This window comes from Amblyomma maculatum, chromosome 6, assembly GCF_055883805.1.
Source record: "Amblyomma maculatum isolate TAMU_Amacu chromosome 6, ASM5588380v1, whole genome shotgun sequence".
NCBI lineage: Eukaryota > Metazoa > Arthropoda > Arachnida > Ixodida > Ixodidae > Amblyomma > Amblyomma maculatum.
The window spans coordinates 75120564-75134873 of record NC_139349.1 but is presented as its reverse complement, the minus strand read 5'-3'; the positions used below and the strand labels follow the sequence as shown (position 1 = coordinate 75134873).

General features: G+C 48.8%; 1 protein-coding gene across 4 annotated transcripts in view; it reads right to left on the bottom strand.

Annotated features, from left to right (window-relative positions):
• rols (zinc-RING finger and ankyrin repeat domain-containing protein rolling pebbles) overlaps nucleotides 1-14310 on the bottom strand; it is a 306966-nt gene that overhangs the window by 123591 nt on the left and 169065 nt on the right. The window contains exon 2 of one of the 4 annotated variants that reach the window (XM_084606951.1): nucleotides 5353-5471. The exons of the other annotated variants lie outside the window; for them this stretch is intronic. Within the exon in view, the coding sequence (XP_084463077.1) occupies nucleotides 5353-5398 (46 nt within the window). The 5' untranslated portion in view covers nucleotides 5399-5471. The remainder of the gene's footprint in view (nucleotides 1-5352; nucleotides 5472-14310) is intronic. 4 annotated transcript variants of the gene reach the window in all.

Here is a 14310-nt window from a genome sequence, read left to right as displayed (position 1 = left end):
TCGAGCAATTTGGCCTACAACAATCAAGACAACGCGACAAGCAACAGCGAGCTTCAAGCGTTCACGTGCAGGCCATTAAGTCGTCTCTTCATGCAGCAGCGGCGACTGCTGCCCTCCGTGACTCTTCTGGCGGGGGAGGAGGCTGTTACGACCGTGCATCCGCATTTGCGCGCTCTATTGTTCGCCTGTGGGCATGGAAAAGTATTGTGAATATGTGGTGATGGTCCAATGGCTCTAAGTGAGCCTGTTTCCAGGAATCCTGTTTTGTAAGCCTGTTTTGCTTTGTGGACAACCTGCAAATGCCAAATTGACCCTGTCAAGAGAACGTCTGGAAAAACACAAAGAAACGTCCCCCTGCGGGAAAATGCAGGAAGTGCTTTCTTTCTTTTGTTCACCCTTCCAGTCGAGAAGCCCTATCGTCCAGTGAGGAATGTCTACTTTTCAAAGGAGACGACAGAGTGACATGTCCGCTGACGTGCAGGACAAGAAAGGAGCATGACGCATACAGCCATTAAGTGATTTCCCAGGAATGCAGGAAAGATTTGCAATTGTCGAAAACGGACAATGCTGGGAGCGGATGCGGCGCCACGTGCACTCGGGTTTCTGAGAAGTAAAACCACTTGTCAGAACCAGCCTGTGGTTTCTTTGCTGAAGAATAGAAATGTACCTCCTCTCCTCGCCGTTCCCAAGCTTTTCCCGCCAACAAGTGATCACGCCCAACGAATGAATGCCGGACCAGTCAGTGCTTCAGACCATCAGTGCAGTGATGTGTTCGATTGGATGCCGATACCTGAGGGGCGTGCCCTGGATTTGGTTGGTCAGCATCTTCAGAGAGGGGCTGGACATAGGGGGTTTTAAGGACGCTGCAGAGCACGAAATGTCGCTCTGGGCCCTGGGTAAACGGCTCATCCAGTCGCTTCTCGCTATGAACTCTTAACGCTTGCCATTTTGCTGATGTACCCTTCTTTTTCGTGTAAATAATCTTGTAAATAAGTTTCTCAAAGTGCCATTAAACCTGCTTGTACATATTCCACCAACTTCGAAGATTCAATCCTACTTCAACCCCGAGTCTCTGCACGCTACCAAGTGAAGGCCGGGTCGACGTAGCCCCAGCGTCACGACACATGTCAAACGCGCGTCGCATGCAAAATCCTTGCACGTTTCCTCATGGCAACGACTTTTGCACCTTCGCGGTTGAAATCATTACCATATCGCGCTGTGTCATTTCGCAGAAGCATCGTCCCAAAATTCGCATCGTGTAGCAATATTAGCAATCGTCCGCGTACCTCTGGGACTGTCACGAATGCGACGTACTCGTTCGCCGAACGTGCAGATAAGCTTTAACGTTTCTCGCGAGTGCGGAGGGAGTGCACGTCATTAGGGGTATATAGGTTAAAAGCAGTGTGATCATACAGAAAATAACAACCGGATACGGAGCTATAAGGTGTTTTGCTTTGATCCATTTCGAATCAAGAGTCCAAAAGCGAGTAACACTGGGGAAGAACTGACAGGCTTTCAACGCTTCTATACCTACTATACTGTACTACTACTATACGCTGCTGCTGTATCTGTTTCCTGTTTTTCGCAGTGCTTTTTTAAACTCGAGAAGGCTTGACGGCAGTTTTCGTCTTGGCTGCGAGGGACGTAGAAAGGGGGCCACAGGAAGAGCGCTGACTCTCGAGTCTCAAATGAGGACAAACGCAGCTGTGTCGAAAACCTGCTGTTCCACCTTAGAAGGAGCTCACGCTTCTCAGCGATTTTTCACCGTCGCGCGCATCTTCGTTCGATTTTTACCGTCACTTTTGTGCGCTGTTTTTCGCTATATGAATATTTACTAACTCGCCCCATTAAAGGCTCAAATAATCACGAGCTAGCAGTACACGTAATCAAGTGCCACAGGCGAAAAACCAAAAGCAAAACAAAACCCTTCAAGCAACGTAGAGGTAATGGGGTCTAGCGATGAGAGCTGTAAAACAAGAACAAAAGTTTTTAGAGAAAACCCACTTTTAACGGGTTGTGCGAACCGCACAGCTCGGGAACTCGACAGCAGACACATGAAATGATGCGTCTCCGCTCAACGCTCCTGGTTATGACAGTGACGCAAGTGTGACCCGCCAGAGGGTCATCGTCGTCATCATCATCATCAGCCGGACTATACCCACTGCAGGGCGAAGGCCTCTCCCATATTTCTCCAATTAACCCGGTTCTGTGCTAGCTGCATCCACTTGACCCCTGCGAACTTCTCTAACTCATACGCCCACCACCTCATACGCCTACTACATGTCCTGCCCATGGCCATTTCTTCTTCTTAATTTCCACTAGAATGTCAGTAGCTGGAGTTATTTCTCTGACCCACTCTGCACGCTTCCTATCTCTTAATGTTACCCCTACCATTTTTCGTTCCATAGCCCTCTGGGTTGTCCTCAACTTAAGTAGAACCCTCTTGGTTAGCCCACGTTTCAGCCGCCGGAGGGTCGGCAACTCCGAATTGAAGACCGGAGATATGGAAAAAAAAAAAAAAAAAAAAAAAAAATATATATATATATATATATATATATATATATATATATATATATATATATATATATATATATATATATATATATATATATATAAAGGAACAAAGGAACTAAGAAACAACACGCGCATTCTTTTTTTTTTTTTTTTTCCGTTTACTAGATCAACATCCTACATGCGCTCGACCCTGTCCGCACGCTATACGAAAACTCGGCTTTCCAACGAGAAGGACATGGTGACAATCCGCCAAAGTTGCTCAGACGACGAAAAATAACAACGAAAGTAAATAGCAAAGGAGTCCTCGCCTACTGGTCCGGCATATGATGCTCGGCTCGTAAAAAAACGTAGGGGCAACGAAAGCCGAGGACGAGGTTCAGCGCATTCAGCGGATGCGCGCTTGCGAATTGAGGTTGGCCCGTTCTGCGCCTCCAGACTCCAACGACTTTCACTATCCCCTCTAAAAATCTGGCGTTTTTCAGACAGACTTTTTCCGAGATGCCCTCGTTACCAAACGCGAAGCGCACATCCACGGCGCTGTCCACCACCGCTGCGTCCTAAAGCGTCACTGCGGATCCTCGGTCAAAATGGGCAGCCAACTGAGAGGAGAGAGGCAGAGGCAGTTAAAAAAAAAAGAAAAGAAGTTGTTACTGAAGGAGCAAGAGAGAGATGCCGAGGTACCAGGAGAACTAGGACCCAGCAGTGGCCCCCGTTTCCTAACAAGACAGCGCGTCGTCACAATGGAGCTGCCCCCCTGCATTCAGCACATACGCGCCGGCCTGCTCCGCACAAATTGAGTTCCTGCAGAGAGCTTTCCCTCGCCACATCTCGTTTTCGGTGCCCCCCACCCCTTCTTTGCAATGCGCCGTCGCTCCAGCGCCGCCGCTCCTGAAAGTGCGCTTTGTGCCGGTGCACCCGGCGTGAGCGGCGAAGTCCACCCCGGCTGCTTTCCTTATTATTTTTTTTTATGCATTCTTTCTTCTTCACAAAAGAGAGGAGACTGACTGGAAAACAGGCCGCACACATAGTGTGTGTTTTGCATGTACGGAGCAAACGGTAGCGCTTCACTGACGAAACAAAGAAAGCTGGGCGCTAAGCGCAGGGATGAGGAGGACGTAAAAGAAAATCCTCTCAACGAGAGTTGGAAGAGAAGGGCGCGAAAATGGGGAAGGAGGAGGAGATGAGATCATTGTTTTTAGATCAGGCTCCGGAAGAAACACCGTGCGAAGGCACTGAGCATCGCTGTATTCCGGGCACACTTGGCGCAACGAAGTTTTGGGGAGTGCGGATAGTTTTCCTGTGTTTACAACTGCGATGGGGCCGGAAGAAGCGGAGGAAGGGGTGGACTACTTAGGTGCGACGCACGACTGAGAATTGTTTGATGGGGGCTCTCTCCCTTGACGTCCCTCGCATTAGCCATTCATAAGCTTATTCTTGTTCCTCTCTTTGTTTCTATGAAGAATGCGTAGCTGGATGCCAGTGCTCTTAGTACGCGGGGTTTCGTATCTCATTTGGTTCGATCTACGGAGTTACAAAAGAAAGGGAACGAAGAGAAAGTGTCTTGTGTTTCTGTGCCACCCTATATTGACGTAGTTCTTACATTAATGATCATGTTAGGGCGCTGTAGGCACCTGAACAAACAAACAAATAAATAAATAGACGTAGTGCGCAGGGAATCTGGGTGCAGCTTCCACGGCTGCACGCAGTGTGGAAACGCAACCATTTTTATATATTTGAAATGTGTTGTTCGTTCTTCTATTTTCTTTTCCTTACTGAGTCACATAGTAGTCATCGTAGAAGTCGGCGTGCAACTGATGAGTGAGTTGCGGTGCTTCTGCTAGTAACCCTGAGCGCAGTTCAAGTGAGCTGACGAATACTCTACACCTCGATTTCAGTAGCCATGAGCGGAAAGGTCTGAGTGCCGTTAAAATCAGGCCCTCCTAATTCGACCTGAAAAACCAACTATATGTTTAAGCAGTTAACAGTGAAAGCGGGTGTCAATTCTTGTTTTCTCGAGTTCCGTTATAGATCTAAAGAGAGAAAAAAAAAAAAAAACCGCCTCGAATAGGTCAAGCACAGCATTGTAACGCTCAAAAACGTTAAAGATCACTGCGGTACCCGGATTGGAGAAATGCTTAAGTATTAACGATATTGTGTAACAACAGCTCATGTTCTCTTATTTTTTCTCTCTCTCTCTTCGATTAAACGACACTTTACACATTTTCTGATCAATTTTACTCACTTCATTTTTCCCCCCAAACGCCCAACTTCCGGTCACGTGACCCTTGCCACACGTCACGTGATCCTAATACCCATCACGTTATCGCAGGTGTGACGTCACAATCGGACGTCATCATTACTCTGACTTGCTATTTCGGCGTCTGGTTTACTTTTCTGGCTATAATTTTTTACCTAGTTACTCAATTTTACCCATATGATTTCCCAGACAAGATTTTTCATCCCCTACCTAGTACAATCATTCGTTGTTTTTTTTAGGGGGGGGGGGGGGGGGGTTAAGTCGTTCAGTTACGACGAAATCACGTACACTACTCTTGGGGACACCAAGCATCACATACACTTAATGCTTGCATTAATAACCAATAAACTACTACCGTACACACGTTGCCTTAAGACCTAAAGGATATCTACCACAATCGTTCAGACACAGGAGCTGTCCATGTCGCCTGAGCGAACAAGGCCGGTGTTTACCGCATTATAGGCGTTCTCCACCGAGGCTCTCAACTGAGATTCAGGAACGTGAACATACGTGCATGCATGCGGCAGTGTTGCGGTTAAAATTAGTTGGTAAAAAGTGCAAGGGACAGGCAATGCACTCACCGTTGTACCATTGCTGGTAGATGGGCTCATCGCGTTGAGAGGACATGGCCGCGACGGCCCGGCCTCCTCAGACGACCACGGGCTCAGGCAGCGCGAGTGGAGGAGGGACACCGCACCACCTGGTGAGCAGGAGAGGGGGAGGCAGGCAACATGCGCCACGACAGAACAGGTTAGTACGGTAGTCACTCGCCAGCCATCCCGACAAAAACGACATGCACAACAGCGCACTGAATATGCAAGAACACGCATGCATGCACACACATGCATTCACAAATGAATGAAAGTGAGTATCAAAGGGAACATTCCCGAGTTAAATAACTAACAATTTCACTACCTTATACCAATGCAGGCGGTTAGTTACTCATTTTCTATAGGGCTGTTTCGCGCACAATAGCATTTGTGCCGAACATATAACGAAGGCAGAGGAAGCACGAATGGAACCGGAAAACGCGAGTCCGCTGAAATGACCTTGATTTACTCAACACCAGTGCCTTCGGACCACCAGCTACCGCACTAGCAGATGGTTATCCCGAGGTAAACAGTTTTCAGCTGGAGGGTACTTACTTATCTGTCGGCTCTGTTATCTAAAAAGCGAGGGTGGAAAGAATCACAACCGCTTAGAACCGAAGACGCACAAAACGAAGCATTGTTTCAGCGTAGCGTTGCCGCATCGGAAAGTGGCCACGACACCAGAAACTCACCGAAATCACCCCATAATCTAGAATTGTGAAATTACCAAGAATCAGCTTTCATCAAAAACTCATTTTATTAAAATAAAGCTATGTCATTTAGCCTCTAAAAATTCCTGCGCACCGCAGATGTCTGGCCGGAACCTACATAACAGGCTACAGCCCATCGTCGGTGATAATGAATTTCACGCCGCACATCTTCCTGGAGGTCAATGTGAGAATCTGTGCAACGGCATACAACGTTTTCAGCCACATTCTTTTTCTCCTGTACTGCGTTTTCACACACGTGTTTTGACGGAAGACACGCTTCCCCACTACAGGCACTGCGTAAGAAGGACAGACCAGTGCGTTCCGTGTGGATTTCATTTCATTTCATTATTGATTGCTCAAGGGCCCGAAGGCATTACATAAGGGAGGGACATATATAGTTTTGGACCTAATAGTGACCGGTTTTACGGCGGTAAACGCCGTTAGTTGCATCGCGGCTCGAAGCACGACACCACAATACGGCAAAAACCAGCTGAATAATGGAACCAGAGTTTTGAAATCACGTGGTTACAAAGAAAAGTGAGCGCTCAGGCGGGTGCAGTACTGTACGTGGATGAGATGATGAAGCATGAGCCCTAGCTGTAGCGCAGCATGTAGGAAACTGATCAATGGATAAATACAGACAGAGCCTAACTCTTACGATCGGGAGGACAATATCGTTACCTAGTGCTGAACATTTGGATGAGCAGCGCAGGTATATGCGGTAATTTAGGCATAAAGTGGTTTTCCTCGGAAATCACCAGATTTTGCCTGGTGTAGCCGTTCGCGTCGCCACGAGCACTGAAATTTACCCAGTTTTCCGGAATCTGGTGGTAAATTTTACAAAATGGCATCGTTGTTTCGGCGCACGTTATCTCCTCATCATTATTGTTCACCCACGTACACGAAAAGTAGTCGTATGATTTTAATCTGCATACCCTTTGTACAGGCCAGGCAAGATAGCGATGATGAAATATCATGCCTGCAGCCCATACATTGCATTGCCTCTCAGTGCTTTTCCCATTGTATCAACTCAGTTAGCCAGCAAATCATGATTTTCATTTTTATTTTAAAAAATCGTGTTAAAAGCTATTTCCCCACGAATTATGGCGAACGATACCAAGCGAATTAAATGCAAATAGCCGGCTCTGGGTATACGAGGCTTTCAACTCTCATTCATCCACCCCTTTCCACATACACAATTAGAAAGCCAGTAACGAGTCATTCATTTTGTCAGCAATTCTGCAATTGCAGCAATTGGTTTAAAAACGACTTCTGCGAAAATCGATCTGTCAGGATGACAGCGGCCACTACAAAATAATAATAACAACAATAATAATAATAATAATAATAATAATAATAAACACACTTTTGCGATGAATTTTATTCACTAGTTGCCATGGCCCAGTTTCGGCATCAGTAAAAATCCACGCGTGAGAGTTATTCTTTCTTCTCTCTCAACTACGCCGTTCCACTCCCCCATATTCTTTTCTCCTCGCAGAAAATTGCCAAGAACCCAGGCACATCTGCAATCTCTCAGCACACCATCTCCCACTGCCGTACATGTGTCTCGCCTGTCCACTGAATCGCTCGAAATTTCTTCCGAGCTCGTCCCAAATAATTCATCCCACGTCCCTCATTCGACGAACAAAAGAGCTTTCGCATACACAAAGACGGTGGGAGGGCCACCTTACCGTCGATATCTCGACGCCAGTATATCAATGCACGTGAGACGGCGGCGGTTTGCATTGTTCGAGAATCCAATAAGTCAGCAACCCCCCCTCCCCCTTTTGCTCCCTCCGCCCGTCATCCGGTGTTCTGCAAGGAACTCTTCCTCCCAGGCGCCGTAATAGCGAACTGCCGAGCCAGGAGTCGTTACGAAGCCGCGCAAAGAAGAAATCGCCGAAGGCACCCACTATACCCAGCCTGGAGCCAGGCAGCGAAACGACGCAAGATGAACGTGCATGCAAATGAGCATGTCTCGATCTGTACTTACTTTTTATTTATGCACAGAAAAAATAATTCCTCCACACCCGAACAGTGCCGCGATGTTCCGCTAGGGGGTGTTGTGTGCGTGTGTGCGCGCGCGCGCGCGCGTGTGTGTGTGTGTGTGTGTGTGTGTGTGTGTGTGTGTGTGTGTGTGTGTGTGTGTGTGTGTGTGTGTGTGTGTGTGTGTGTGTGTGTGTGTGTGTGTGTGTGTGTGTGTGTGTGTGTGTGTGTGTGTGTGTGCAGGAGGGGGGGGGGGGGGGAGGGCATACTAGCTCAGCCGAAATAGAATGGTCAAGGATGCGGGCCGTACATCTGCATGGAGAGATCGACAGGGGCAGCGCGAGGAAAATGCACGGGATGGCGCCGACACCATTCGTATACCAACACCACAGCATGATGGGGGGTAGAGATCTCTATCGCGCTATGCGCACGCACGTCTCTATGCCCGAGTGAACGTACTTGAGTGCGTTTTGCATTTATGCGGGCCTGGCGATGATGCCGAGCGAAAGTTCCGCTTCCTCGTGAACCGAGCAAGCTCGATAAGCGAGAGCCCATTGAGACTGGCAAACAAAGCACGGGGCTTGAACAGGTTTCTCCTCTCTTCCGAGCATTAGACCAGCAGGCCAGCGAAGCAGCAGTTGTCCTTACAAGAGAGCAAGTCACGATATGCCGGCTCTGAAGAGTGAAATCGCTCCACATCGTTGGCGCTGCCGTGATTATTTTAACGTTTCCTCGGCGATCTGACGGGGGGTCCCTAACTCTCTTCTCTCGAGCTGACGCAGTTAAGAGCAAAGTGAGGAGGCACGACGCGTTAGAAACGAGGCCATCTCGCCAGAGCGGCAGCGGCGTTTTTTTAATTCGCCCCTATCTGCACGTGAAAGCATGAATAAAGGGAGAAAATAAAAGCGACGGAAAGGAAATACGCCAGTTATGATTGGCAATTCGGGTCATGTCTGGCGAAATCGTCATGGCGGAACGCTGACGTGCGAGATAGGGTCGCTCTGGTCCCTGAAGCGTTATTTATCGTCGCTCGTTTATGAATATTATAACTCGTATACAACCTACTTTTAAACAACCGGAAGAGGTGCAAGTAGCTGTCGTTGGCGGTGCTCAACGCTTTCTCACGCTACGTAGGGAACGAAGTGAAACGCTATACACGACTGAAGCACACACAACGCGATCAGAAAACGCCGGCGTCCCAAGCAAGCGCGTTTCGTTCACTCAGCGGAAATCTGAGGCCCCGGAGCAAAACTGTTTTTCACGAGCCTCCAGGCGCGAAGAATGGGCCGGCATCGCATCACGTCGTCGTTCTGGCTTCGTCACAGCTCTGCGAAATCTGGCGAAACGCTTCGGTGTATGGTGCAGTGTATATATATATATATACACGCCCAGAGCGGCCGGGATGAGGGATGTGCATGGCGCTCAAGCTGCAGAGTGCACCGCCTTCTAAGGCCTCGGGCAACTCTTCAAGGAGCGACAAAAGCTTCCCGGCAGCTCGTCGATCCTGTGGTGCGAAGAGGCATCAGAGCGGCCGCCATGATCGATGACGCTGATCGGGAGCGCCTGCCAACGAGATGAACCGGAAAAAAAGGGTGTACCGCATTCTTCGGCGCTTTGTGGGCTCTCCGGGTCGCATTGTGTACCTAGAAACGTTTACGACAGCATAATTGTAGGTCAGCTGGTAAGCTATTATAACCATGAAGGACTGCAAAAGACAAAGGACGGAGGCAGACGGCTATAAAAGTCATGGCGTCATGCTAATTTGATATAGCAACGCTTAGCGCTGTCGCGTCCCTCCCTGTGCTGTGTCTTTTGTGGCTTTTCGTCGTTATACCCCTTACGAATAAAGCACATAGACTGAAGGCAACCGTAACCGGTACTGTATAGTGCAGTAAAACACTGTGCGGTGTACGGTATAGAGGAGTTGCAAGACCTACAAACCAGCTTACCTAGCTGTGAGGCATAAATTCATGCACAAAGGCGGCAGAACCTGCCTCAGGGTCAATAGTTAGGTGCAGTGCATGCATCTACGCAGCTGCCCACATGGCCCTCGCTCGCACGAGCCATTGGGCTGGAATATGATTTCGGGCACTCTTAACGCCAGGGTAAAGGTGCGCTGACGCCAAAGAAAAGGGGGAGGGGCGTTGCGGTGAAGGAAGGTATGTCCAGAAAAGGCGCGTACACCTCTGCCCGCCAGGCGATGCGACAGCGTTGCTCTTAACTACTGCCCCAAATGAAGTCTATGCCGTCATTGTGCAAAATTTTCTGCCGTACAGGGAAGCTGACTTGTAGGTGTTACAACTGATCTCGGCGCTGCTGCACAATGGCTATAACATATAGGACTCCGCATTGTAGGTTCAGCCGCCTGCGCCTCTTTAATGAGCTGACATCACACGTGAAAGTGAGCACGTTTCGCTTCTATCGAAATGCGCGCTTCGGGATTCGATTCCACGACCGGTGAGGCCGCCTCCTCTAATACTCTAAGGGGGGAGCCAAGTTCGCCCCCCATACCTTCACTCTGTCGGACCTGTGCGTCGTTTTCAAAACTGCAGGGTTATGGCCACAATTATTTTTTACTATACTGGCAGCCCAGAACTCGCGCTGTTGCGTTCCAAGCCACTATTTCCTCTGGAAAGGCGGGGTCTCATAAGGAACCGTTATGAGAAACGCGTCGTCGAGTAATTTTCGATTCTGCATAAATGACGAAGCTTGTTTTGCTGCTTAGGCGCAGATTATTTTGTATGTGTTGCTATCCTCACACAAACATAAACGTTTTATAACCATTCCTCATCTTCGCGCTGTATTTTGGCTGTAAGGGACTTGAGAAGGGGGGGGGGGGGGGGGGAAGAGAGAGAGAGATTTGGCTCCTCTTCGCCTTTTCAGCGCAGCTTTCTGCTCATGTGCTTTTCAACTCTGCTATTCGAGCACCCTGTCCACGCTATTCTGTCATTACCTTACAAGCGGAGCTTTAACGTCCCTCAAATTTAATGTTGGCATTTCTGGCTTGTTAGAGCCTTTCCTAGTCAACCATGAGACACACAGGTTTCTTCAAATGCGTATTCATCTATGCTCATACGCTTGAAAGCACGGAAGGTGACATATCGTAGCAGCAAATTGCTCGTAAGCCAGACTATACATCCCCGTTTTTACATGAAATTGTACAAGCCTCAAATAACAAGTCATCACTGACAATTAACCAAGACAGTGAGTTAATCTCGAGCTAACCTGTCCGAAAACGCACTAAGCCTTCAATCAGTCAACATGACAATACTTCGACGGCGCACAGGCGAAACGCTTTTTTTTTTTTTTTTTTTTCTGACAACTTTCCTCGCATCGCATCAAGTCCCCTCGAACACTCCTTGAAATCTCGTCTCCGCAGATTCGCTTCAACCGAGCCAGCACTTCGAATAAACTGAGCTCGAAATTCATCTCCACGAGTGACGGCCGGGGAAGGCGACGCATAATAAAAATCCAAATGAAAGTCGTTAAGAGACCAAACAAAAGACGCGGTGGGAAAGCCGCTGCATCGCGCAGTCTGCAGGAATCCGCTCCGTCTCCATCACTGGCAACCGCGACAGCGCGAAAGGGTCCGACGGGACCGCCGCGTGTAGCCGCCGGTACAGCGCCGCCGGCCTGCTCGCGGTCTCGGAAAGCACCACGTCGCTCGCTCCGTCGCCCTGACAGACAGACAGGCGCCGAAGCTGGACCCTTCCGCACCCTCCTTTCCACCCCCTCAATTCGCCGCTCGGTGCCAGCGCGACAGCCTCGCTGTCTCAACTCGACGTCTCGGGCGGGACGACGAGCTCATCTGGAACTCAGCGCGGCCCGTCGACCTAATGAGGCGTTAGAGTCGCCCTTGCTCTTCTTCGTGAGTGTTTGCGTGTGCGTTTTTCTAATGCCTAAAATTTGTCTGCAAGCTGTCTTTATGCGTCGTCGACATTGAGTCATGCATTTTAGAGGATAGTTGGGAAACGGCTCACCCAAGAGACGCGGCCGCTCGTCGTCGAAAGCAAGTCGTTATTTGGAGAGAAAGAAAGGCGACGTGATAAGCGCCCGATATGTCACTCTCTATCAGAAGCCTCATTTTACACATCACGCAAAGGACGAGGCGAGGTTTTGAGGGACGCAATTAAGCGGGATCAGGAATAATATTTGAAGCTGCTTTGAGCAGTATTGTGAAGGAGTTGAAACTGTGCAGTATTGAAAACGTAGGGCAGAAGTTTTTACAAAGCTCTTGCGCAAATACGCCGGGAACATCCACCGATGTCATCACTTTTGTGCGTGCGATCCTCGGATATCTCGTGTGCTGCCATTTCTAGGGAGAGCAGAACGATTAAGCGGTCAAGGCGACAGTCAGCTGACGAAACATTTATGCACAATATATGCAAGGACGTTACAAAGTAGGCTCGATCGAGGGCCGAGAGCATGAGGGGCTCGCACTAAGGCGCGGCGATAACACGGGATCCCCTTCGTCCGCTGTCTCCGCCTCCCGTCTAGACGCGGTATCCGTTGCAATAACCAGTAGTTCGAACCACGGTTACCGTTTGAACTCGACGAATGGACACCAGGCTGAACCGTACGATCCTCGCAGCCGGTTAATAGTTAAGGCTATTAGAAGGTGGTCACCCGGTTGGAACCGGACACACCGCGCCATCTGGTGCATTGGATAAAATGTGAATGTGACTGGTACGAAAGGCGTTGCGTGACGGGGTTTGCTTCACACAGTTCGGGTGCACAGCGCTGGTTTCCATGTGTAGTGGATATGGAATGCGTGTTCTGGCCCAAGGCTGAAATATGCATTTCTAATGGTCGGGCCACGAGCTGTGTCAAGCAGGCAGTATATCATTGCGGGAAATTGAACCTTTCGAAAGCACCAGAGTCAGTGTGATGGTCATCTAAAGCGCGTTTAGCTAGAGAATCCGCTACAAAACATACATGACTAAATTTAATGCGGCCGAGCTCTTTGGCCGAATATTTAGGTGAATTTCTCAAAGGTGGAGTAGCCGTATGTCTGCGCTTTGTAGCCTTATGAGGGTGCTTGGATAAATATCAATGAGTAAAACATCTTGCTCAGAAATATCAGTGTTCGCCACGTGAAAAACTAACAAATGCATCGACCGCGTTATCAGCAAACTCGAAGCCTCTCCTGTATAAGGGTACAGGCTACGCAAACCTGCAACGGTAGATAGCAAAGATCTTTTTTTTTGTAGAGTACGTAATATCCTCCGGGACGTCATAATATGGATGCCAGAACCTGCCCCGAAGTAAGAAGAAGAATGAAACAAGACAAATAAGAAGAAAAAGAATCATCAAAGAAAGCGTGTCATTAACTGAACGCGAAAGCGGTACTGTATCCTCTGATTCTCCATTGAAGAGCGCCATTAAAGGGGCTCGCAGTTATATCCTCCAGCTAGGCTGGTAGGGTATTGCGCGCGCCGAGCGTAGAAACACACACGCATACAGACGCGATACATTGTGCCATTCCTCCGATAACTGTTATTGCGTCCAGGCTTCCACAAGCCTCGTCGATTACCGTTATACGAACGGAAACATGCCCCAAAGGCGAAGAACGAGCATGGAAACGAGCCTTAGTGCATACCGCTGGACATCCGCTGGAAGGCCTACAGAGGGCAGCAATGACGCCCACGTGTCTGTTGCAGCGTCATAAGCCGATGGCTTCGATATGCATATGGCACCATAGCATACTCGACGAGAACATTCTGCAGCGTAGTGCTGATACTGTGTGGATCACTTCGCGAGCGATCCGCTGAGTGGAACATTGTGCAATTCACCAAAGCAAGCGCACGCATACAAAAACTGAGGAAATAAGAGTAAGGGTCCGCTTACACAGCGGGTGCGTAATGCGACGGGCTGACTGAATAACTGTGCCAGATTACCCCAGAATTACCCAGACACGTGGCTGAATTGGGGGTCGGAAATAACTGGAGAGCGTGCTGCTTTACAAGAAGGTTCATAAAATTATTTCTGCAATTGAAGGGCTCAACATCTTTTTCTTTGCTGACTAAAAAGCGTGGCTGTAGTCAGATATATACATCACCTGGCGACAGCATGCCCTACATTAAAATCCCATTCTTTGCTCCGGGATTTTGCTTCAATCGATCCCCGATGGTCCGAAACAGAGGGACTAAGACCAGAAAAGCCACACCGAACCTTAATTAATTAATTATCGAGGCATTTAGTAAGACCAGTTTATTTCTCAATCTTTCAAGCACGAGCGCGGGATGACGTTAAA